The sequence below is a fragment of the Argentina anserina genome, chromosome 3, assembly GCF_933775445.1.
Source record: "Argentina anserina chromosome 3, drPotAnse1.1, whole genome shotgun sequence".
NCBI lineage: Eukaryota > Viridiplantae > Streptophyta > Magnoliopsida > Rosales > Rosaceae > Argentina > Argentina anserina.
In genome coordinates, this window is record NC_065874.1 from 34,896,664 (window position 1) to 34,923,218 (window position 26,555).

Consider the following 26,555-nt stretch of genomic DNA (forward strand, 5'->3'; position numbering starts at 1 on the left):
TTAGGAGAGTGTAATGCTCAAGATTAGATTGGAGTTTTAGGGCCCGAAAGAAACTGATTACATTCATTCATCGACTAACAAGCAACTCCAAGGAGATCAAGGAGTGTACAAACAAATAGAGTACAGAGCTGGAGTTATAAAGCAGAAAAGGGCCTGTTTCTTTAGGCTTTTGAGAAACTTGGTCACTTCCTTCCTTCCTTCCTTCCTTCACATCCCACCCACTTACATGCATGGAGAGATTCTTTTACTAAAACACAAAGAGTCAAAACTTGCCACTAGAGAGAAAAAAAGGACAATCACATGATTTACTACCAGACCAGCCACAAGCCCAACCTAAGAGTGAAAAGGGGTATACAACGAGGAGAAGAGAGAAAAGGGTATTACACTAGAATGAATGATACACATTGGGGGAGGGTGAAAATGGGTTTCCTTTTTAACTACTACTTCATGGGCAATTTGAGTTTCTACCTGGTCCTCCATAGTAAAAGTAGTGACCCCAATCCCCATTACTTCCTGTCTGAACATCATAGCAGTTTGACTGCTCTGTGAAGGTGCCTAATCCTTTGGGGGCCTTGAGATTATTGGAGCTATCAACAACTTGAATGTTCCTGAAATAACTTGATTTTCCAAAACCCTCCTCCGGGAAACGCCCGCTGCCCATTTGCGTTGAGGTGTGGCGGCCGTCTGGCTCTGAATTTACAACCTCACCTCCCCATTCAATCATGGAAGCACTGTCGGCCAAGTACGAGAACAGGAAAGAAGGCCAATAACCCAACACATAGTCATTGCCGAACTGCATCCACCAATGTCCCTCCTTCGGATCCTACAAAATATACAAGTTCTTCAGAAAATGAATAAAGAAGGGTGAACAAAACAAGTTTACTACCTACTGCTTCACTACAAATGGGCTCCTGGCTTAAGCAAAGCATGCTAAGCTAAAAAAGGCTTAGCAGTGAGACATGATAAGGTCCTTTTCATCTTCACCACCCGTGACATTCATGCAATGAAGGGTAGATGAAAATTGGGCACAAGCAATAGTGTCCTTTTGATCATCTACAATGATGGAATCAGGGATCCAAAAACAAAATGCCAAGAGATTCCCAGCATTTTATTTCAAATCATTGAAGGTGTATGTTTTCTTCAGCAATTTCACTTCTCTTTTACACCAGACTGTTATGTTAGCCATTGGTTTTTACCTTCCAGACAAGAATACTGATATCGTATTGGGAAGTCCGGTAGCTCGACACAGGAGAGATGCTTGCACCCATTGCTATTTCACTGTTGATTTGAATAAAGCCTGAGCACAAGAGATTGTAGCAACCAGTGGCTTGATATGCATCACTCTGTAAACACGGCCATGAAAATTAGGGAAATGCAACAAGACAAGGGAAAAGAGCTCAAAAAAAGTATGTGGAAGTATTGTTTGGAAGCTTACAGTCCAGTACGTAAACAGTCTGGTGTTGTTGTCACCATAGAGGTCTGGGCTGACCTGTTATTGTCATGCACCAACAAGTATCAAGATCATCTAAATTCAACTTCAGAAAAGGGAAATTTAGACTCAAATCATTTCTGGCCTAGAGGATTAGAGCGAACAAAAAATTGTACCTGCCAACCAGCTTCAATGCTGTTCAGGTCTTCACCAAAAGAGCCTCCTAAAATCCAAAGCTGAGACAAGCTGAACTCATTAGGCTGTTGAATCTTGGGCTCCCATACATTGATGGTTGCTTTTGCTCCATAATACTTGTCCCCATTCACATATGCAATTGCATGCTAAACATCCCCAAATGGTAATGAACAGATACATTAGAAACAGAATCAAGAAGGCTAGCGAAAGAGACCCACTGGAAACATCACCAAAGACACTTCATTTCTTTCAAATGTTAACAAAGCGTTAATCTTTACCTGATGACCACTCTCATTGACAAGATCAGGGTCTGCAGACTTGGGAATGGTTTTCTGCTTCTTCCTACCATATCTTTTGACTGAGCTTGCCCTCAAAATATCATCTTTCTTCGTCCTCCTCACGGGTATGGTATCTTCAGGGCATCTACCGTTCACATGCCACAGCTGGGTGTTTGGTCTTTCTTTCGGTTTATCAGTTACTTTGTTTTCTTGAAATAAGCCTTCTGGGTGGTAGTTAGGCCTCAACTAGTAAAGCAAACAGATCAAAAACACTTAGAAACAAAGCATAAAACAAAAGAGTAGAAAATATTGTCAACAATAAAGGTTCATGGTGGAGGAAAACGAACCTGAATTTTGTGGTCTTTGAGATAAGGGTGATCAAAAGCAGGTTGCTGAGAGATGGGAACACAGTCTATTATATCCCCATCTGGGCTCTGATGACAATCAAAATTGAGAACAGTTCAGTGTTAGATCTTAGGTAATGAAAGCGGTGGGCATGTTAGATTCTGAACCCATTAACAATGAAGAAAATCACATTTCAAGTCAATGAAGCAACTCAGTTGAAGCAAAAGACTTCAAATTTATGCTATGCCTGGTCACTGAGACAGTGTTTTATCATAACAAATGAGGTTTAGATATCAATTTTTTTTAAAAAAAAAATCATTCTGCTGATTTCCATTATTGCTTCAATAACTCTCTTTAAAGTTTAAAGGGAAATCATTGCAGAGTGAGAGAAGACAAGAAACAATCAGAAAAAGCATTACTTTATAAAATAAAATAAATCCTGGAAAATAAACTCTGAAAATCACAATTAGAGCACAGAAGATACGTATTCGAATTCACACCCCATTTGATTCCAGAGAAACAAACCATGAACACCTCCCAGAGATATATACACAAACCATAAAATCCACTTTTCATTCAAAACAAAAGAAACCCAAGTAATGTATATTTGTGCTCACTTTCCACCGCTTTCCCAGCAACCAAAGAAAGTCCAATGAAGAAAGAAAAGAAGAAGACAAAGGTGAAAGAAATAGAGAAAAAGAAAAAACCTTGATGCTTTTCACAGCAGGCTTGTTCAAACGGTTGAGGTGCTTCTGAACCTCAAGCTTCTGTTTTGATGAAGCAGTTAATCTGGCCTCACAGGACAAAGAGATGAACAACAAACCCCATAAGCAAACCAGCACTGCTTCGGCTATCCTAGACCTCCCTCTGCGAAACTGAGCAAAACCCATTTTGCAAATTCAAAGACCCTAACAGCTCAAAATCAAAGCAGAGCTCTTTTATCTCTCTTTGTCACAAACACACAGAGAGAGCGAACTACAGAAACGACGCAGTAGTGCAGTTTCAATTAGAGAGGAAGCACATTGAGCAACACTGAGTTGTCTCAAACTGAAGCCCCAAAATGAAAACGAAGTAGCTTTGTGCAAGGTGGGGGTGATTCTTCACACAAAACTCCAATAAAACTGACCACCACTGCCTCTCTCTCTCTCTCTCTCTCTCTCTCTCTCTCTCTCTCTAAAAAGAACCCGCTTAGGCACTTTGTCGTTTTCTCTCTCTACTTTCTTCACACTTCAAGAAGTGCACATCTCTTCCTTTCTTGTCATTTTCTCTCTCTCTCTCTCTCCAACTTTCGTTGCAGTAATTTAACAATGGATGCCCCTCTGTTCTCACTTTGATTTTCTTCTTAGACCTTATTATGATTTAGTTTTCTATTTTTAGGGCTCCTGCACGAGCACGGGTAAAGGCGAACATTTTCGAACGGAAGATGTTGAGACTCGACAGAAGATGTCATCATTTAGAAAAAAAAGAGTTGCCATATTCTCTTCCGAGCTACTTCTCTATACTGCCCATTTAATGCTAATAACGATGATAATTTTAGATATTTAATTTCGTATTTCACTACATTACTTGGTGATTTAACTTAAAAAGATATATTTTTTCCTATGTGATTTTTACAACATTCATTCTGATTTCCAACGGATCACAAGTTCAAAAGATCTCAATTGTCTTGGTACAATTCAGGTTTGAATCCGCTGAGGTATGTTGTATTTTAGTGTTTAAACAAAATCCCCCAGAGATCGATTAATATATCAGTTTAAAAAGTATATCGGCAAACTGTATGACCTTGATTAAACATTCCTCACTGGCTTATCTTTATTCGTCTATTTTGGTTCTTGTGATTTTGATATTGTGTGTGTTGGTATGCTATTCATTCTATCTAAATTTTTAACACAAAATTATAGGCAATTTGGTGTTTAATATTTTTCTATCGAACAAAGGGGTTTGTAATTAATAGGGATAAGTGAGTGAGAACTCCCAAAATTTGGTGTAAAATAAAAAATTCGATCATGGTTACCTCCAAAACTTTGTTGAGTCGCACGCAGTGACGTGACGGAGCTTAGTGTAACCTTCCCAGAAGGATTTCTAGCCACTTACATGTTGTTTATTGTGCTAAACACTAATTTCTTGATAATCAGCCTAGCAAAAATAAAAGGTTATGAAGTAATTATTCATAACTCATCCCACATTTCAAACAGATGAATGCTTACTTTAATTATGCGTTTTCTTTGTTTTTTTAGATTATAATTATGTGTTAGTTATATCAAAATCATGGTATTTTTGTCATTAAAAACATAATTACCGTATAAAGGCTAGTTATTTAGTATGCAAATTTAAATTTGTACCATATGATCCTCACAATTCCGGACCATGTGTGTTGATGTTTAGAAGTTATTTTACACATCTCATGCTCATTACATTTTTTTTAAAGATGATGATTACCTTCATTCAAATCGCAAATAAAAATTAAGAGAAGACATCTACATGTCACCCACTACCACCTTTTTTCAGAATAGATAAATATTTATGACAAAACTCAAATGACACATATTCTGTCCACCTATCTAAGCAATAAGCACTATGCACAAAGAAATTCCATGAACACCATGAGAGAGCAACTAACAAAAAAATAAATAAACAAAGAATGAAGCAAAACGAAAAAAACGAAAGAAAACCCATAATCTTCCTTAAAGTGAAGTCTTAGGTTATTTTAGGCCAGGACATTTTCAATTCTCGGCTCCGTCCATGGTCGCACAATGTACAAACGGAGACAGAAGTTCATGCATATTTGTAAATAGATGTCTCACGTGAACCTTTCGTAATAGATATATGTAGTTTAGTAATCACGAATAGCTTTCTTTTCTCCAAACTTTTATAAATAAATTTAAAATTGATATTGTAACTGTTACTCCACGGTATAAATGCATGGTGTGACATACTACTAGTAACTGCCATACCACGGGCAACAACTTGGGGTTGTCGTTTGGGAACCCTGCTCTTTTCCCAGTTCATGAAACATCTTTTCGGCTTCACCATTTTGCCCTTTTTGAATCACAGTCGGATTTACCTAAGTTGCCATGTCGTGACCAAATGAAAATTCAAGCGTCGGCCCTATCATTGAATGGCTGGTTTCTTCATGTTTGGAATCGAATGAGTTACTGTATTTTTGTGTTCATAGTGGGTCCTCACAAATAATTGCATAATTTAAACGTCATTAATTGGAATCCAATGAAAATTGCTCGTGACCAACCAAAAATAAAATACCATATCATCACCTTAATCTTCTTCTTGTTCTGAAAAATAAGAATGGAGACTTTAGCAGTGAGTGAGGGAGCTGGGAATCCTTAACAACGTGGAGTCTCATCCACGATCGTGGTTTTTTTGTTATTCTGGACAAAGATTCTTATGCTCCAATCCAATTATATATGTATATGCAACCTTATTGTAATGCCAATTAGCATATTAATACAGTTCTAGTGGATGGCAGGGGTTTTTGAGTATATTTTATGAGCTTAGGTGGTGAAGCAGATTAAATATATGAATTGGGAACAATGGTCACCAGTCGCTTAAATAAGGTCTAATATAAATGTGTTCAACCATGGAAGTACACAATTTCCTAGTGGTCAAAATATGACAATTGTTTAATCTTATAGCGAAAAAATGTCAGTTCAATTAACAATAGTTAGGCTTATTAGTGTACATTTGGTAGCCATCACTGCCATTACAGTGATTTCGATTTGTTTATTATTATTATTTTAATCATTTTTAGATTAATGTGGATTATCTTACGTTGCACTGATATTGATCCATGTTACACTACATAAAACTAAAGGGCAACTCTACCTCGTAACACCAGACTGAAAACAAAGTGTTACGTAAGCTCATCTATTTTTGTACTGAGTAAGTGACACTGAACATAATATCAACCGGATAGACAAACAAACATGTACTTAACTCTTAATCCCATTAGCTATAGACTTGACATTAACTGTTTTGCCCCATCACCACGTAGAAAGACGTTATCTACAGTCTTATATATGTGTATATGTGTAAGTGTGTGACGCTGATCTCAGTTGCATTTGTCTTAATGTGTGGTATCCTCGTTAGCTTTATTTTCCACCAGGGTATATATAGCTTCGGAAGTGCTACATGCATAAGTTGGAATCTGAGATGCTTGATTTTGTATGTGTTGGATACAAGGCAGGTCTGAGCATACAGCATGTGGTATGCAACCAAATTGGAGGGCATGGGTGATCGATCGATATTAGGGCTCTGGTATATCAGTTGTAATTTTCCAATACCATATACCAATCAATATATATTTGGTATGAAAAATCCACATTTTATACCAACCAATAATGTTGGTATACCAATTAAGTGTTACGGTTGGTACGGTTGTTAATGGGCTTGTACCAACATATTTAAGGCCCAAAAATTGAAAGACCCAATCCAAATAAGTAATAACAAATAAGTGAAATAACAATAGAATTTCAAACTTATACGACTTCAACCAAATTACTAAATATAAAGTCATAAATAGAAAGTCAAAGTCCAAATAGTCAAATTGTTAAATTACTTATGAATTCTCAAAACAATTGAAAAAATAAATGATAGGTTTAATTGCGATATATGTTGACATGTTGTAAGCAGTGATGATGCTACTGATAGGTCTAAGTATTTGTACTTGGAAATTCGATTGAATCAATTCATTCATAATTAAATAAAGAAATTGAAGACGAGAAAAATAATGTATTTGAGAAAGAAACTCAGAGAGATTATATTAAGATTAGTAGATTTATACGGTTGGATTTATTTTTCAATAAATATACGGTTGAAATATAAAGATATATATATTCATATTTTTTAATTAAATAATTTAATATAATATAAGTTGGTAGGTACGATATATCATGGTATATGAAAAATCTATACGACATACATACCATATTTTTAATATTAGTACGATATATTGTACCATATATCATGTACCGAGTATTTAATATACCAATATATTTAATACGGTTGGTATATAAATTAATTAAGATGGTTTTATATATCATTACCACCCCTGATCGATATATCTCTGACTTTGAGAGTTTGAGTGTGAGTACAATTTGTGCAAGTGTCTAGTGCAATTAATGCACATGCGAATTATATATTGTGATTTCCTTTCGTACCAACCCAATAATGAACTTAGATATATGTATATGAAGTGTGCATGTGGCATATATACCCCTGGCAAGCTTCTTCCCTGCTTTGGTACTGTAACAGCTAGCAGTCCACCACCACAACGACCATATATGGCCAGACCTTGATCGAACTAACTAGTCCCGTAGTCCGTTATTAAATTTGAAATGTATCTAGCTTGTGGATTAATTATTATAAAGACATGACCAGAGTGCAGAGAGTGCAGAGAGCGCAGAGGGAGGTATATGATCCGACTGACAAGGGAGCAGAGTTAATATTGAACAAGCTGGCACTCCGAGCAGAATTAAATCGACCTTTTTATTTATTTGAAGCAACTATATGCAGTATTTCCATATGGAGGTGGTAAGTAGGGCTGGACTCGGTGTCAACGGTTCAGTTTATGAGTACTAACCGAAAACCGACACTGAATTTTCGGTTTTATGTTTTTTAAAACCGAAACCGAAAAATATATATAAAAACCGCGATTTCGGTTTTATTTCGGTTATAAAACTTAATATCCTTATTGACCTTTCGTACTTAACTAATGAAAATAAAAAGAATAAAAAGTAAAGGAGTAAGCTACAAGTTCAATACTTTAATTAAGTACATTCACCAAATAAATAATCAAGAACTCAAATATTAACTAAACAAAATTATTGTGTTTTGCTGAAACACAACAAGTTAACCAAAATAAACATTAAACCTCATGAGCTTCATCATCAGATGTTCATACTTGTCTTAACATGAGGGCTAGTTGACAAAATCCATAAGCATTATATTAGATCTCTTCATGCATGATTGTACACATAGAAAAATTAAAATCATATATTACCTTGTACAAAATCACATATCTCTACATGTATATATTTATTACCAAATCTATGCTTTACATAAGCACCCGATCGATTACATATGTTCATCAAATACAAGTTATAACCTTACATCTCAATTATCGGTTCGGTTCGGTTTCCACCGGTTTTCTGAAAGCATGAAACCGATAACCGACACCAACTTCTCGGTTCGGTTCGGTTTATGACATCGACACGGTGATTTCGTTCGGTTCCGGTTTCTCGATTTCAGTGCGGTTCGGTTATGGCCGGTTTCGGTTTTTTCGGTGTCAAAAAGTCCAGCCCTAGTGGTAAGGCTAAGACGGTCACCTCATTATTATCAGTGTTCGTACGTCTGGGTTTACCCTAGCTAGCTGGGCAAGCACAAGCATGCATGGCGTCTCGTCACTTCGATTCGACCTTCACCTGCTAGATACTTTATTTGTTCATTATTATCACCTCCAGTATATGTAGTACGTACGGACGGACGGAAGGGCGAACAGTTGAGTTGAAGAAGCCGTCGTCACAGGCTAGGGTCTTAATTTGTGGGATCCGGTGATCGAAATAGGAGGTGTAGCCAGTAGAAGAACTGAAGAAGAAGAAGAAGAAGAAGAGATCGAAACTCCTATCGGAGTCAGTATGGATCGAGTGCAATACTACATCATCTAGACGTACACGTGGAGGAAGAAATAGGTAAGGAACGCATCACGAAAGTGGATGGAACGCAACGGTAAAAAAGAGAGGAGTAGTAATAGTAGTAGTAGAGAGAATCCAAGGCAAAGGACGTTGGGCAGTGGGCAGATTCAAAAATCAAACTAGTAATACGTGTAAAGGCAGCGCGTGCCCGTGTCACCACCCACCACGACCACCGTGCAATATTGCCGTCATTGCATGCCTTCATGCACTTTTGTCCTCCTCTCCGATCATCTTCCTCCGTCATTCTTGTCATCGCCTCCTGTCTTAATTGTTAAATATTAGAATCCAATTAACTTGGCTCAGTAATTTCTTAATAAAACCAGTAACCTCAACACGTACATATATACATACGTACGTACACAGGTAAAAACCCTAACCTTTACTTGCAGCACATCAGACAGAAGCTTCCATCCCATTCATGGCCACAATCCACATTCACCTTCATTTTTCCATTATTCAATCTTCTGTTAATTTCACCATGCATGCATGCTCCAGTTTAATTTGGCCGCTCAATATTAGTATGCTGTATACTACATTATCAATATATCGCCATATCGGTTAATTGCCTAGCTATGTACCAATTAACAACTCGATCGATCAGCCCCATGTATATCGTGCTATATAGCCTGTATATATGTTGTGCATGCGTCGCGTAATGCATATGACTAAATCTGTCCCCGACTATTTTGATCATGCATGCATACTTTAGAGATTTGCTCTCTTTTTTCATTCGAAAGTAGCTTTTCAGTCACTTATCGATTACAGAAAATATTCCATTACCCAATTACTTTCTCATATTAAATGCAAATTTAGTCAAAAATTAAAATAAATAAAGTTCAAAGCAGCTACCTACGTGACCATAAACAAAAGCTACTTTGCCTCTCGATCTCTTTAGCCTTTTGCCCATGTTCTTCACTAGCGAAATCGCGGCATACACTTATCAATCAAGGAAACTACTCTCGTTTTCTACATTAACCTAGCTAGCTCTCGGACTTGAAATAGTTATTGAATTGTTTACGTATTACAAACTCATTAAATGGCTTGAATTTGTCGATAGAACTAATAGAAGAGTAAAGAATAGGCCGCCGGTGTCTTGTAGCAATTTTATTTGTTTGTCGACGAGCCATGCATGAAAGATAGAAACATGTGAAGGGTTGGCTAGCTATAGGGTGTTCATATTAAGATCCATATATACCAAGTACGTAAAAGCCAAACCGCCTTAAATAATGCCTTTGTTTTGGAGGTTAGTCTTGCAGACAAACTAGGTTAATTGGGAATTGGAATAGAAACATGTAAATCGAAAACACATATACTGTACTTAGACATGTAAATGACAATATGCTTGAATCCTCTTAGTTATATATGGAAACAAATTTACTTGCCCTAATTTGCCCACCTAAATGACTAGGATCTTATTTTATTGACATATGTCCTCTCTCTTAACCAAACAATTATCCTGAACAAATTTCTATAAATAACAAATTTTATACATATTCAAACATCTATAACAAATTTGAGGTATCTCTCTCTCTCTCTCATGTCTCTCTCTCCTTCCTTCGTTACTTATCAATAACATTGATATAATACTAAAATCTATTAGACCTCTGTGGCATATAAATAAAAACTAAGAAAGTTGAAACGTTATCTCTAACTCTCTAGGAATTTGAAAATCATCGTCATTGTAAATCAAAAATCTTGACAATTATTGCTCATGGATGAGACGAAACAAAACAATTTGAATAGTATATTTGATTGACAATTTTTTATGGTGCCAACCTTACGTACCCGTATTGGAGGCTCTTCTTTCATTTACTCTCAAAAACTTTTTTTGTTATCAGGTCTCAAAAACATTTTTGATTTATTTGTTTGATTTTTAATAGTAGAGTTTAATGTTAATTGATAAATCATGATTAGAAAAAATGACTATAGTTAAAAAAGGACACATGTCAATAAAATAAAAAGGTTATTATTTGAATGAGCAAAGATGTTCGTCAAATTTGATTCTGTTATATATTACACAGTGACCGCTTAGCTTCAACTTGTTTTAGGGCAATTTATCAACCCCACAATCCTAACAAAAAGCTGTCGGCCGGCCAAGTTACTATTCATAGTAAGCCATATATAATTTCCAATTATTCAATTATCATCACGGTGCAGGCTGAACAAAAAAATTACAAGACATTGGCTCTTAATTTCTAATTCATTTAGAATTCTGTTCACAAGTTATAAGGTAGTGCATGCATGTCAAAAATGACATGACATGACATGAATACCCTAATATATAGGTGAAGCTTTATATTGACCACGATAGATAGTTGTTGTTAGATGGATGATACATGATCCTATCCCCGTAGAAGGTTGGACGTTCGCGTCATATATTGATCAGAAAATGGATCTTAGAATGGTAACACGAACAATATTCAGCAGCAATCTTCTTCTACTGATCTTATTATATATGGCCACCATTTCAAGAGTAGAAGAAGAAATATAAAAGAAGAGGGAGCTAGGGCGTGTCTTTGTCTGTTGATTTTTTTTATTCCGGTTCTTGACAAAGAAATTAACTGGCAAACGAAATGTGGGACAAAGATATCAGACACAGAAGTCCATGGACATGTGAAGTTGGGTAATACAGGACAAATGAACACGTTATAAATCTGGTTTTGTTCAATGAAAATCGAAAAATCCATCCTCAGCTGCATGCGTCCACAAGTTTCAAACTTGTCTGTCATCGATCACATAGCTTATTCCAGCCCTCTCGCCCAAAAGCAGGGTTTCACATTGCATATATGTCTCAGTACGTTCATGTCCGTCATACAGTTAGCTAGATCATCATCATCATCATCATCATCATCATATATATATATATATATCTAGTTCGTATATATATAAGGAAGCATGAAATATATATATATATATATATATATCTGTAGAACCAGTTTTCCGATCAAAATTTTTAATGTCCCTATATACAAGCACTCCGATCCTGTAAAGAATCATATATATATATATATATGTATATATATATATATGTTCAACGTACGTGTGTGATTCGGAATAACATGCGATCGATGAAAGACACACACACACACACACACTATTTTCAGTATTTTGTGTACACAATCGATGATCGCTCACCGACAAAGTTTCCATATCAACAAAAAAGTTAGTAACTAACAATATGCACTTGTAGCTAGTCCCACCGGGGCACACATTGTACGTGCTTCGTGTTTGTGAATCTGTGATATATATGCAAAGCACCAGCAGATATGAAAAACATAGTGACAAGTTTTCAAACAGATATCTGTGGTTCTGGTGTGGCTTCTATCATCTTCGATTGGTGCAGTTCAGTTCATTCAAACAAGATATCGCAATAGTAATTGGATCGATCTATTCATGTGGAAACAGATTGTTTCAATTGTTAGCTGGAAAATATCGTCTGCCCCCAGCCACCCTCGATCTTTTGGAGGAATGTATAAAATACAAACGCGTACATACATATACATTCTTACAGAAATGTGAAATCTTGGACTAGTAAAGTCATAGAAGGTTGATAAACAATTGTTCTAGCGCCATCACCGGTCAACTCAACATAATCTTATCGTTCACAGATCAATTAAAGATGACTTTACATTTACAAATGTGTACTATATATATACATGGACTATTTGAGAAGAAGATCGAAGGTAGGTATAAATAGTCAATATACTTGGGGATAGAAGATTGATCTTCTATGGCGCGCGGTGATTGGTATGAAGTTAGACTGCAGCCATTATTTGAGGCTTGACCTTTCTTGGCAACACTGAGGGAAAGAAGACAGATGAAACTCATGAAAGAAACCCCACAGCAGCAAGGCACCAGACACCCACCAAGTGAATCAAAGCTGGAAAGTTTTTGGGGGAGAAATTGGAGAGCCAATGAGCTATCATCAATCAGTCAAATGTCTAATAATAACATAGATTGGAAAAGCCGGGGTATATATCACTATTACATTACCTTTTCTAACGGGGTGTATATTGCATTGCATATATCATATATGCATATCTGATCGATGGTCACAAGATTATGGGGGCCTTTAGACTAAAAGGCCTTAGCTTTTTTCTTGGTCTTTTCCCTCTTCATAATTGTGCCCTCAAAGTGTACCACTAACAATAAGCTAAAGCTCAGAAACAGGGAGTACCCACCTTACCTTAATAATGGAGATTGGAGAGATATGTGAAGCAAAATTCAAAGGCCTAAAGCCTAAAGCCTAAAACCCCACATGCATGCAACACATAACAACAGTGTTAGACCGTGATTGGTGCATAATTCCATTGCCAGCTCCCTCTTGTTTCCTTTTCTTACTTGCTGTTTTGACAGCCTCTGCTACCACAATTCTAGCTAGATAGTCATCATTGAATGGACTATGCCGTGGTTACTCTCACCCGTGAACTTGGAAAGGGTCGGGTTTCCATTTGCATAAAATTTGGCTTCTGGTTTTATGATGACTATCTTGGCTTGTTTTTGCTGGTTAGTTGTCTATGTTCAAATGTTCAATGTCAAAGCAAGAACCAAAGAGGCTCTCATCCTTCACAAATCACAATCATGAGTTTATGTCTAGATTGTCAATGTGCCTTTCACTTTCATATATGTAGCAACTTTAAGAGGTCAGTCACGGCAGATGAATCCATAATCTCCGGACTCCGGTATCACATGAAATGCTGTTGGGCTGTTATGATTTCGGAGTCGATTGGTTCCTTTGTGAAGATAATATGTGAAAGAAACAGCTTGTTGGTGAAGAATTGACGGATCTATAATGATATATGAGAGAAATATAGACCGGCAAAGACAGTGAGTTTGCTGAGAAGTTAAATCACACAACAGCATCTTAATCATATAGACATCTCAGATCATGCCTTCCAACTCAATCAAAAAGTCTATTCCTAATCACGGAACCATCAAGAATACACCAACCGGGTACTGCACTACAGCTACTGAGCTACATACCACCAATCCACCACCTTAGCCCGATTTTCAGTATTTTCAGCTGAAGAACACAATTCTCCTACCGCTTGATTAGTTGCATAACCATTACTTTCATATTAAGCAAAGAGTTGCACAGTCAACACTGCTCAGAGTGCAAAAGGAAGATTTTAAATGGCAGAGATGAACACTGTTAAGAGAATCTGTTGTATATATAGGTTCAACAGACGAGTATTACAATAGGAAGACACGCTACCAATTCACCAAGAAAACTATTCAGTAGTCTGAAAAATTTGAAACCAACCAAAAGATTCATATATTGCACAAATCAAATTCCAAAACCAAGGTTCTTAAGGGTCCTTTGTAAGCCTAGGTCTGGTCTAATGCAGGTTATAACACTTTTGGCAGATAACCTTGACAACATATCATCAGCAAGCAAAGAGAACCAAACAGAGCCCTATACACTCTAGTCAAAGGTTTGTGAGATGGAATTGCTGCATATGGCGGCACAAAGCTGCATTTGGGAGCTCATTGCATGTTCTCTGCAGGAATAGTGTGCCTCTTGGTTAGAATTGGGTACCCTTGTATAAGGTGTGAACCAGTGAACCACCAAATACATAGTGTCATGAACCCCATAACATGCAACAGTGTACTACCTACAGCACATACTAGTCTCAGCCTCAACTTTCTTACATCTCTTACGAACAAAAGATCCAAGGTTTCAACTAGTACAGCCCACTTGCCAGTATATCATAAACCAAGCATTACTTCCAATATACTTGTATGATTTCATGTATTATGCCACCAGGCTAGAAATTTGACTAGGACTAATTCACTATTAGAAATATCTTGAGACTGACTGGGACATGATGTAAAGAATCCAATAACTCTTAGATCTTGAAGGCCATACACTAACAATGCAAGCTTCCAGAGTGGAAGTCCTCATTTCTTGAGTTTGTTATAATCGGCTCTTCATGATATGGGTTTTACAGCACTCAAGAGACGAGACTTAGTAATGATATAAAACCTTACACTACCTGGAGTATATCCATTGACCTAATCACCCTAATGCCATCAACAATCTCAGCGACAAAGCACTCAAGGAAATACATATGAGGTTGCAATCCCTGCTGTTTTAACCATAATCAGAGGCTTCATTATGCAATTTTGTGTAAATATACTATGTGGTTCCCATTTCAGCATCTATAAGTTAATGTATATAACAAATTGATCATCTATCAGTTATTGGATCTTAACTTTAGATGCTTAGTTCATCTCAAGTCTAAGTGTGTATGTAGCACTTCTATAGTCTCATGACAATACTACATCACAATGATCACATTATATCAAGAAACTACTAGTACTAGCCATATATTAAAATCCAAGAATTTGAAATGTAAGACATGCTGCAATTTGCAATATGCTATACCAGGTTGGGTGTCTTTACCATCCACTATGTCAATCAAATTTTGTGAAAATAATATGGCCAGAAAATTTGATTCATCTATGTAAGGAAACAAGACTATTCAAGCTTTCCTATACAACATAGGAATGGATCTCACTAAAGTGTACTTCGGAAATGGTTTTCAGTAAATTCAGCATTTTTCCATTATGAAACTATCATGAAGATAACATTCTTAATCTGCAATGCTATCCTGTCCCTTCCAATTGATCAAACCCAACGCCTTATTTGAGGACAAAATTTTATTAAAGGAAATCTTATCTTTCATCTGGCAACTTCCAACAATAACTGTTAAAATATATTACCTAGAGTATCTGTATCCCAAGAAGTCCAACACAGATAAATTCTACAAGTGATACCATGGAGTTTCAACAGATTCAAAGGCTGAAGTATTTCTTTAATTATATCTTACTATACTACCACAAAAATGAAAAAAAGAGAAAGAAATACAATGCTTTTAACAACTCTGAAGGGGTTCTTATTTCATGTTTTATTTTGAACATCTGAAATTCCAGTTTGGGAAAGAAAACTTCAGATTACTCTCACCAACATGCTTGCAAATGTGATATTCTGCAAAGATTTCATTCAGCATGATGGCTTGCCTAATTTATCCCACCAATGTGCAGAAATTATCAAGATGAAATGTGAAGCAGTCAATGTATACTACCCCCTGTGGACTATATATCAGCAATGTCGACACTCAATAGGAGTGGTCTATCACATTTAGTGTATTTGTGTCCAGAGAAGTTGAACACGCATACAGTTTACCAAAGTAATACCATGGAGGTTCAACATGTTCCAAGACCAAATATTTCTTTATCTCCAACTATTTCAACTTCCAGAAAAATAGAAGTAAAACACACAAACAATTCCTTTTATAAGCACACGTCGCCATGTTTATGCACATATGAAATTCAAGTTTGAGATCACTCTTACAATCAAGTTTGTGAATGAGAGAACCTGATCAATGCTAAAATTTTTGTTTAGCATGATGACTTGCGCAATCTACCAGAATAATGTGCGGAAATTATCAAGAGAATGTGTGGCAGCCAATGTATAGAGTATACCATCCTACATATCAGCAATGCAAGTATTCACTCTGAGTAGTCTATCACATATATAAACTAATGCCACAACTTAGTAGCTATACAATAGATAACAAGGCAATGGCGCAGCCACACATTTAGTACTGTTGTAAAAAGGCTAATGCTTTGGGCACTGTTAGAACTCTGAAGAACCTATATTGAAGCAATTCATCACTCAATAATGAAAATATGCACAAAACCAATAATCCATAAAAGAAAAGGAAGCAACTTTCCAGGAAGGAGGGAAGGAGTGGATCAATCGGAATGGGGGTGGTAGTAATAGTCGTCGTAGTCAACGGTGGTGGAGGAGTCGGAGTCGGAGACGTCAGAGTCATCGGAGTAACGGGAGTAGAAGGAGTCGGGAGGAGGGACGCAGAGGAAGGTCCAAAGGCAGAGAGCCAGACGACCCAACTCCTGCAGAGGGATGAAGCATACAAGATCCAACAGCTGACTGCTGCTCAGATGCTCCGGCAGGCACGCCACGTGCTGCCACACCTCCGCCGACACGTGTGCTACCGACACCACGATCAGGCTGTTGAACACCATCCCGATCTCTTCTTGTCTCTTGCTTCGATAGGCTACTTACTTGGGTTACTGGATCACCTGTGTTCTTTTGGCCTCCTACACACTGCGCCTATAATTCCCTCAGTAATAAATCCTCGTTGATATCTTTCTCAGAATGATCGTTTTTCTAATTAAATTGAGAATGAAGCCTTTGGATTTCAATCACAAAAACATGATTGTTTTGAAAACGACTTATTTTACACTGCACCAACTTGGTTCTCCATATGATTCATGTTTGTCGTTTCCACCATTGCACATTTTGCACCAATTGTAAATTGTGTCGTCGTGTCTTCTGACGTTGCATATGGAGCACTCTAAAACATTGTGTTAGTGAAGCATTTACCTGTCTCCATTTTCGTTAAAAAGAAACAAAACTCTAGAGTAAAGTATGGACTTGGACGGTGGTGCTACATAAACATGTTCAGTTCTTGGGGATTGCTTGTTATTGGTGCATCAGAATCAGATACGGAAATACATGTATCTGATAAAATTAATGGAGTCTTCGTTATATAAATACACGACACAATGTAAATTGTAAGATCATGACGAATATATATATATATATATATATATATATATTACAATGGTATTTCTCACATGTAAATTATTTAGAGATTAGAAATTCACCACGTAGGATCATAGGGTATTGGATTATGGGCTATACTACTACATGTGGGTTAGGCTGAGAGGCCCAGTGGAGTTGGAACTGTGCAACAAAAACGATTGGGAACTCAAAGTGTCACTAGTTTGAGAGACTCTTGAGTTGAGTTGGAAGAGAAACTAGAGAGATGGATGCGGTGAGGCTGTGGAGCCTGTCCTCGCAGCCATTGAAACAACTCATTCGCACCACCACCACTAGACTTGTCGTCCGCTGCTGCTCTTCCTCTTCTACTACCACCGGCGGCCTCGCCCCTAAAGCCGGAGGCCGCAGCCGCCGCCTATCCGCGTCAACCTCCACCTCCGACAAAGACGCTGTTCGAGCCATTCGCTTAAACAAGGTAAAGTCCCGAACTTTAAAAGGCTTGGTCTCAAAGTTGCATGCTTTTGTGATGAATGTTTGGATTTTGTAGGTACAAGAGTTGAGGAGCAAAGGTTTAGAGCCATATGGTTATTCCTGGGATAGGACTCACTCTGCTAATCAGCTGCAACATGTTTACAAGCATTTAGAGAATGGTGAAGAGACCAAGCCCGAAGAAGATGGTGTCTCGATTGCAGGAAGGATTGTGGCACGCAGGGCCTTTGGAAAGCTTGCATTTTTGACACTTAGGGATGATTCTGGAACAATTCAGGTTTGCTTACTCCTCTATTTGAACTTTTTCTTTCATGTCGATTAGTGTATGCATTTCATTGTTATAATGTGTGCATTGTCTTAGAAAACATGTTTGCAAATGTTAATGGTTGTATCTCATTCGGTTTCTACTTAGGTTTAGACTGAACTAGAATATAGTAATAGGGAGGCAGTGAGTGATGTCATGAATGTTTGGTTTTCAGCTTTACTGTGAGAAGGAACGGCTATCAGATGATCAATTTGATCAGTTAAAGGGCCTTGTCGATATTGGTGATATAGTTGGTGCTACTGGTTCCATCAAGCGGACAGAGAAAGGCATGTCTTTTGATTCTCTCCTTAGTTTCTTGTTTATGTTTAGTTGCTACTTCTCGGATTGGTAATCAGATTCCACCTTAAAAATGATCCACATTATGGATAGGTGGCTAACTAAGAGTGAATTTTTCAGGGGAGCTGTCTGTTTATGTAAGTTCCTTTGCAATTCTTACAAAATCTCTACTCCCGCTGCCAGACAAGTACCATGGTCTAACAGATGTAGACAAGCGCTACCGTCAACGGTCAGCACATTTTCATTTATCTGCATTCTGCTTGCTAATAGTTTCAGAAATAATAAAATTTACAAGTGTTAAGTAAACATAGATAAATTGTTTAGTTGGTAGTCTTTTCATTTATTAAACTCTGTATTTGACCAAGATATTTAGATATTAGTAGTCTCAGTAGTGTGCATTCTCTCATATCTATTTTCATTCTCTATCTAGGTATGTAGATATGATTGCAAATCCTGAGGTTGCTGATGTATTTCGGAAAAGAGCAAAGGTACCTCTTCACTCCGTACTAAAATTGTAAACATTCTAGTGTTCTACGCATTCATGTTTCCTTTTTGTGGGGATTTTTTCATATTCAGGATTCCATGTGTACAAATGAGTTAATAATCCGTTTACCATGTAGGTTGTATCAGAGATACGCAAGACAGTTGAATCTTTCGGGTTTATCGAAGTTGAAACTCCAGTTCTTCAGGTTTGACTATATATTTATTCACCATTGTTTTGGTTTCGTTCTAATGCCATACGTGAATTCCTCAAGATTGTATATTCTGGAATCTTAATTGATTTGATCAACTAGGGAGCAGCTGGTGGGGCAGAGGCTAGGCCATTTGTTACATACCATAATTCGCTTGGAAGGGACCTGTATTTGAGAATAGCGACCGAACTCCACTTAAAGAGAATGCTGGCATGTGCTTCTCTCTCTCTCTCTCTCTCTCTCTCTTTCTCTCTCTCTCCTTTCCTTTTTGGAGGAGCGAATGCTCACAAGTTTTTTTGATATCATATATGCTATATTCCAACTAGACTGGTGTTGCTGACTTGCCGTATATCTCTTCCCTTCATTTGAAGAGTTGCCAAGTTTGAATCCACTGCCCTGCTTCTCCTTTGATTAGAAACTGTAAATTAAAAAAAAAATTCTAAGTATATTGCTAAAAATATATTTTTTGTTTCGTTGCATCTGTACATGCTGTATTGAGCTTTGAAATTGGTATGATATATCATATATAATATGGTCTCCTGCAAGTCTCTAAGCATACATGCTCCATTTTCGCTGCTTTATGTACATTCATATATGTCTGTGTGCAGGTACATATGTAAACAATAACTAGTTCCATAGTGTATGAGTAATCTATTAAACAGTTCTGTCTACGGATGTCAGGTTGGTGGATTTGAGAAGGTATATGAAATTGGACGAATATTCAGGAATGAAGGCATTTCAACTCGTCATAATCCTGAGTTCACCACTATAGAGGTAAATTAATTTTCCTTTGATTTCATTCTGTAATGGGGTTAATGGTGATGTAATTTACCAATTAGATACTTGTTCACATTATTATTTGTCTAACTTTCCTATTTTATTAAGCAAAGCTCTGATTGATATTGGTATTAGTTTGATCTTAGATGTATGAAGCATATTCAGACTATGAAAGCATGATGAACATGGCAGAGGAAATAGTTACACAATGTGCACTTGCAGTTCATGGGAAGCTTACTCTTGATTACCAGGTGAATGCCCCTTCAACACAGCTAGTGACTGGAATTTCTTGACTTTACATCAGATCACAAAGTATTTGGTATATATCCTTTTATGCAGGGGGTGGAGATACATCTTGAGCGACCATGGAGGAGGGAATCCATGCATAATCTTGTCAAAGAAGCCACTGGAATTACTTTCAATGAGTTTGGCAATGATCTTCAGGGTGCTAAAGAAGTTACTCTGAAGAACCTCGGAGCTGACCTTGATTACAAATACAAATCTTCTATTGAAGCATGCTCATCTATTGGCCACCTTCTTAATGAGGTTGATGTGAATCTATACTATAAAATTTTGATCATTGTTTTCTATGTGCATTGTGCATCTTTTTCTATAAATTAATCCTGCTTAATATATCTGGCGGGGAGGCTGTTGATATGAAAAAAACAGATGTATGATGAAACGGAGCAATTCCTTATTTTGTATAAATGTGATTTTTTTTTTGTTCTAGTAAACTGCTTTTTTCGGTCCTGACTTATTATTCCAGGTTTTTGAGATTGTTGTTGAACCAAAGCTTGTGCAACCCACATTTGTTTTAGACTATCCCATTGAGATATCTCCTCTGGCCAAGCCACATAGGAGGTATTAATGTTTTACCATATTGTGAAAGTTAATTTTATGCTGCATTTTTGGTAATTTACATGTCATCTTACTAAGTTCTTCCAATTCAGGCATGCAGGGTTGACTGAGAGGTTTGAGCTTTTCATATGTGGCCGTGAGCTGGCCAATGCTTTTTCTGAATTGACTGATCCCATGGATCAGGTAATCATGAACAATGATTGGCTATTTCACATTTTTCTATATTTAACGTGGGAGTCAGATAGGTGGGAAGTGGGAACTACTCGAACTAATCTGTAAAAACATTCATCATTATTCTTCCATGAAAACCTTTGGTGTGCAACCTCTAATATTGGAGACATTTTTATATCTTTGCAGACTTGTCGAAATTCGAATTACATTCTATTCACTAGTAACTAGTAAAGATTTCTCATTCGCTGTATATTTTGGCAGAGAGGACGATTAGAAGAGCAAGTAAGGCAGCACAATGAGAAGAGATCAGCAGCTATTTCAGAAATGGATGGTGCAGAAGATAAGAGAGAGGAAAATGACGAGTCTTATGAAGTGACACTTGATGATGATTTCCTTACAGCTTTGGAATATGGGATGCCTCCAGCTTCAGGAATGGTATGTATGTTTTTTTCATTTATGTAAATCTGGAATAGAGTCATCTTCAGTTGAGTTTATCTGATGGAAGCAATTCATATTCAGGGACTTGGAATTGATAGGCTAGTCATGCTTTTAACAAATTCCGCCAGCATCAGAGATGTAATTGCCTTCCCAGTGCTGAAAATTCAGCAATAGTAAAGAGGCCAGGCCAAGCATCATGCTGTTTCGAGGATGATCTGCAGGTCTAGGCCATTTATTTATTTATTTTTTACTGCTGTCCAGTTTAGTGGGCAGCAGACTTGTTGTAGTCTTGAGATACATAATTTGCGGCTTTCCCATTTACTTGGTTACCATTCTTTCTGATACTGTAGCATCTTGTATTGCTGTTAACTCATCAGCCAATGGCCTTTGAACCATTTGATAGACTAGTCAAATTGATATTTGCTATTGGAAAATGATTGGTGCCAGAAATGTAAATAAAGTTGTTATAATGATAAGATGAGATGTCTTGCTTGTGGTTTATGAATAAGATCAGCATTATGAAGGCGGCCAATTCTTTGTTCTGATACTCTGATTACTAAACTTGTGTCTGGGTCTGCAAAGAAATGCTATGCATTTTTTTCCTGCACACTAGTAGCAGAAACTGAAGAAGATTTTCGGAGATGGGCGCTTTTTCTCTGTTTCCCAGTTTTCTTGGGCAGATATTATATGTGTACTATTCTAAGTCCCTGGCAGGCAACATGTCTAGAGTCTAGACGTCGGTAACAAGTTGGTACGTCTTTCATCTATTTATATTTCATTTTATGTGTGGTTATCAATTGTGATTATGGAAGAGAGATGTGCAAAAGGGAAGGTACCTTTGGCCCTTTGCCCCCCACAATGATATACATGAGGGCATGCGCTTGTCCCCAACATATGATAAATGAAACTAGGATTACATGCTGTGCTAGTCTACATCATCATCGAATTGGCTTCACTTTGGCTTTCTTACTCTTACTAACCTGAGGTTGCATGATTCATGATCTTCACCATCTTGCTTCTGTTGGCTTCTCAGTAATTATTTAATAACATTAGGGTTTTACAGATGTTGCAGGTTTATGGGAGCACTCATTACTTGGTCCATAATCCCAACCATTATTATCATATGCCGCGTTACAACATGAGCACCTCAACCATATGACATGATCAAAGTGTACATTTTTGTCTCTACAATCATTTTGCCTTTTTCAACATTATATGCATGATATCTTTCTTTCGTTGAGCATATTCGCCGTGCAATTATCATCTAAGTACGTTTCAGTCTGCAATTATCATCTTAATTCACTTCTATCAGGAGCCATAAAGCTGTCGGTATCTGAATGGCAGCGAATAACATATGAAAGAGCATGCTGATATTGTAACAGAGGGATATCTTGAGAGTACTGCATATATAAGAGACAGAACAGAAGCAAAGGATAACCATTACTCCATTAGGCATTAGGCATAGCTAATCTCATGTCACCAATGTTAACCAACTGTTAATCGAAAAAGGGTGCATCAATCTTTCACTTTGTGGAACCAGATAGATTCCCCAACCAAAAGTGACAAAATAAAGGAGAAAGGTCGACCAAGCATACCTTTTGAGAAGGAAAGCTACGCAACTAAATTGATCATGATGAAGAAAGAATATAACGAATCGAGGTTCATTAGCATCTAAACCTCATTTTAGCATCTGGAAATGTCAATCCTCATGGTTTGCTTGTGCTCAAACCCTTTAAAATTCCTTTTAACTACGATTATTATAGGCAGACATGAGTCATGTGAGGCAATTTGGAATATCTGGTTCCACCTTTACAATCAATAAAGAGATTTGGAGCTGGCTAACTTGCTAGCTGCTACTTTGTTATATGTCTAATTAGATTATACTTCATCCCCGTCTTTGACTAAAGGTTTCTTTGCTATTTGCTAGGAGTTTTTATATCTATGGTTTTGCATATGTGGGTGTACACATGCCGAATTGAGCTTTTGTTTATTCTCTTGTTGGAGTTTATCAGACATAGGAGGTCAGGTTTTTTGCCCCACTCCTTTGTTAAATAAAAAAAAAGGTTTCACAAAAAAAAATTATACTTCCAATAATAAACAGAACTAATGCATTCAGCAGGTGAAATAAACTAATGAAAAGATGAACCAATGAGAGAGATGACATGTCTTGCATTGCATCTACAGTGGATTGATCCTAATGCAATTTTAGAACTAACCAGTGTCTAAATATTCAATTACAATTTGAAAGTTCAAATTGTTTATGTACACAGTAGAAGATATCTAAGGACAGTTACTGTCAAAGTTCTCCTTTTAGAGGGAGTAACTGTTGTTAGATGATGGAATGTTTGTGCAGTTGGTTTCCTAACAGCAGTCTTCCAAATTTCCAAATTGGTCTATCTTTCTGTTGGGCTTGGCTTTCCAGCTCATTATCTTTCCTTCTTTTTGTTCTTTCTAAATTTATTCTACACTTTGCTCTCTCATTACTCATCACATTAATTTCTTCCTAGCTTAGCTTCTCTCCTTCAACAATGTTCATGAAGGCAAAGCCCTGAAAGAGGTAGAGGGTGTCGATATAATTTCAGGACCCATATACAGTTTGATTTCTTTCAGCTCCAGCACCAGTTCATTATAGTAAGGGGAGTTTACCATCATAAGCCTGCTGACTCATACTGTCATACAGGGGAAATCCAGATTTCAGATAAACTGTTATTTCATCTCAAGTTTGCAAGGTTTCACTTATTTCTCAGAATTGGTATTCCATTTTAGCTTATATTCTATAATTCTATGAATGAATACCAGACAACAGTTTTTTCACTTGGATTCTGTTGTTTGATTTGCAAGAATGGATCTTTTCTTTTGGTAAAGATAGATACTTCTTTTATGGTCTTCTGATGAGTGTGGATGTCAACTCATTTCACATTTTGCGTAAAATTCTGCTGCTGGCCGGGGACTTGTTCTTGTTAAATGGGCCAATAGTAGTAATGCTAAGTTAATGATCAATCAGAAAACCAGACACAATTTTGATGAGGTTTGTGTTTTGCAAGATTCATTGTCCTCCCTTCATCTGCTTTTGTAAGCCTGCCCCTCATATATACACTCCTGGACCACTCAAGCTAGAGAATACCCCACTACCTAATCCAAATCCACACGTCCCTTCTTCAAAACCTGAAACCTCTGATCAGTTACCTAATGACCCCATTGAGATCAAGGAAGAGACCTTAGCTGAAAATCCAAAATCAGCTCAGAATTCTCTCAAGAGTAATCTCAGAAAGCCGGATGCTTCAGACCCTGCAGCTCCAAAAGACGAGATGAAGAAGAGAGTGCAGTGGATGGACTTTGTAGGGAAAGAACTTGTTGAGATCAGGGAATTTGAATGCAGGTGCTTACTTTCTCCTTCTCCCCTCTCTCCACTAACTGCGTCATAGTTTTCAATTTGTCTTGTTTTGTTAAAACTTAGAGATCTTAAGTAACTTTGTTTGGAAGTTTGGATCTTTGATCATGCACAACATTCATGTGAAACTACATGTGTGTTTTTTATATTTTAAAATAAGATATTATAGGAGGCAGTGTCTTGGTCATGGTGAGAATTATTATGACCTGCATTATTAATCATGTGAGAATGAAGCAAAGGGATTTTATTCATTTTTAATAGAGTTTTGATAGGAGAAAATACAGTATGTTGGTGGAATATATGAAGGATATTCACCAGTAATAAACATAACAGAAGGTGCATGAAGAAGATGTGGTAGAGAAATCCTCTGGTACATAGCTGACCTTTCCAATCATGATAAAGGGCCAGAATGAATGTAATTTACCAAAAGAAAAGGAAGGTGTGTGAGGCTGAGATTAGGAGGGAAAATTTGAAACTGATCTAATTGCAATTAGTAGAATTTGCAACTTAACAAGAATTCAATTTGCACATATCCTTGAATGAAGACATATGTCTAACTGAGAATAGTGCTCTCCACACTTGCGATGTCTGCGTGTGTGTGTGTGTGGTCTTCCTCTTTGTTAGTGAGATATCTGTTTATGGATATCTGAAGCTGCAAGATAATTTTATTTCCATTATGCAGCAGATGTGAGTGAGTAGTCCATTTCTCGACATATTATATGGAATTATCCATGTGCATACCTCATGAAGGCTCACAATCATGAGTCATGACCCCCTTAATTTCATTGTCATGTAAAATATTTGGTGATGCTTCCATTTGAAAGATGCCAACTGGTTTTTTTGTCAATCATTAATCTATATCTAAGAACTGCTCATCAAATTGTCTTCCCTTGGGCATTGACTACTGATTTTATATTTATCAGATTTTTTGTTACTGTTTAGCTGGTCAAAGTGGAAATGATAAGGATTTTCAGAGTTAGCAGTAATGGTAATTTGAATTCAACTGAGTTTTGATTTCTGACATGATTACTTTGTGAATTTTATTGCCTCAACAGTGAATTAGATGACACGGACAACGAATATGAGAACAGAAGAGGCTGCATTTGTGTCATTCTATGACACTTCTTCTGCAAATTTCTGACAACTAATTTGAGAACAAAAGAGGCTGCATTTGTATAATTCTATGTTAGTTCTGCATATTCCTGAAGTATTACAGCAATGACAAGACCAAGAAAAAAACATATGTCTGAAGTTCGTGCAGAACTGCTTAAGGAGAAATGAAATTCCAATCCATTTCACTGCTCCGCCATCTCTCACGAACTGCTTAATAGAGTAGCTAGTCAAGTCCTCTATATAAGAATGCTTGCCTGTTTGTTTCTATTATACCATAACATTTTCTTTATCTAGTCAAGGAGTTATTCTGCCATTTAGATTGTTAAAATGATCCTTGCAGACTCACGATCTAATTTGATCGAGATGCACTCTTTTGACATGGACGGCATTTAAGAGTTGAGTAAATGGAAAGTGAAATAAAAAATAATATGTAGATTTGATATTAACCTTCTTTATATACAATTCTTGGCAGTTACAA

General features: G+C 37.0%; 4 protein-coding genes across 4 annotated transcripts; 2 read left to right on the forward strand and 2 right to left on the reverse strand.

The window, feature by feature from the left end:
* Positions 1-45: 45 nt before the first annotated feature.
* On the reverse strand, positions 46-3,411 carry LOC126787912 (uncharacterized). The gene is made up of 7 exons (XM_050513832.1): positions 2,955-3,411; positions 2,250-2,336; positions 1,903-2,148; positions 1,606-1,770; positions 1,436-1,489; positions 1,197-1,343; positions 46-823 (listed from the first exon to the last, which is right to left on the reverse strand). The coding sequence occupies exons 1-7, from the start codon at positions 3,135-3,137 to the stop codon at positions 446-448; spliced, it is 1,260 nt and encodes a 419-aa protein (XP_050369789.1). The 5' UTR covers positions 3,138-3,411; the 3' UTR covers positions 46-445.
* A 12,861-nt stretch (positions 3,412-16,272) lies between these two features.
* On the reverse strand, positions 16,273-17,180 carry LOC126787917 (uncharacterized). The gene has a single exon (XM_050513837.1). It carries the CDS (start codon positions 17,004-17,006, stop codon positions 16,716-16,718), a length of 291 nt encoding a protein of 96 aa, XP_050369794.1. The 5' UTR covers positions 17,007-17,180; the 3' UTR covers positions 16,273-16,715.
* Positions 17,181-17,787: 607 nt separating this feature from the next.
* Positions 17,788-22,081, forward strand: LOC126787911 (lysine--tRNA ligase, chloroplastic/mitochondrial). Its single transcript, XM_050513831.1, has 14 exons — positions 17,788-18,022; positions 18,095-18,313; positions 18,516-18,627; positions 18,758-18,866; positions 19,068-19,125; positions 19,258-19,326; positions 19,432-19,539; positions 20,011-20,103; positions 20,253-20,357; positions 20,446-20,652; positions 20,873-20,967; positions 21,057-21,147; positions 21,397-21,570; positions 21,655-22,081. Exons 1-14 carry the CDS (start codon positions 17,813-17,815, stop codon positions 21,745-21,747), a joined length of 1,743 nt encoding a protein of 580 aa, XP_050369788.1. The 5' UTR covers positions 17,788-17,812; the 3' UTR covers positions 21,748-22,081.
* Positions 22,082-23,342: 1,261 nt separating this feature from the next.
* On the forward strand, positions 23,343-26,483 carry LOC126787588 (pollen-specific leucine-rich repeat extensin-like protein 1). Its single transcript, XM_050513440.1, has 3 exons — positions 23,343-23,356; positions 24,578-24,952; positions 26,020-26,483. The coding sequence occupies exons 1-3, from the start codon at positions 23,343-23,345 to the stop codon at positions 26,081-26,083; spliced, it is 453 nt and encodes a 150-aa protein (XP_050369397.1). The 3' UTR covers positions 26,084-26,483.
* Positions 26,484-26,555: the final 72 nt, after the last annotated feature.

Coding starts and splice junctions, on each gene's coding strand:
- LOC126787588 (XM_050513440.1), top strand. Junction 24,953..26,019: donor ATCAGGGAATTTGAATGCAG/GTGCTTACTTTC, acceptor TTGCCTCAACAG/TGAATTAGATGACACGGACA.
- LOC126787917 (XM_050513837.1), bottom strand. CDS start 17,006: ATGGTGTTCAACAGCCTGATCGTGGTGTCGGTAGCACACGTGTCGGCG.
- LOC126787912 (XM_050513832.1), bottom strand. CDS start 3,137: ATGGGTTTTGCTCAGTTTCGCAGAGGGAGGTCTAGGATAGCCGAAGCA. Junction 2,149..2,249: donor TCAAAGACCACAAAATTCAG/GTTCGTTTTCCT, acceptor TTGCTTTACTAG/TTGAGGCCTAACTACCACCC. Junction 824..1,196: donor TCAGTATTCTTGTCTGGAAG/GTAAAAACCAAT, acceptor TATATTTTGTAG/GATCCGAAGGAGGGACATTG.
- LOC126787911 (XM_050513831.1), top strand. CDS start 17,813: ATGGATGCGGTGAGGCTGTGGAGCCTGTCCTCGCAGCCATTGAAACAA. Junction 20,653..20,872: donor TTGGCCACCTTCTTAATGAG/GTTGATGTGAAT, acceptor TTATTATTCCAG/GTTTTTGAGATTGTTGTTGA. Junction 21,571..21,654: donor TGCCTCCAGCTTCAGGAATG/GTATGTATGTTT, acceptor ATTCATATTCAG/GGACTTGGAATTGATAGGCT.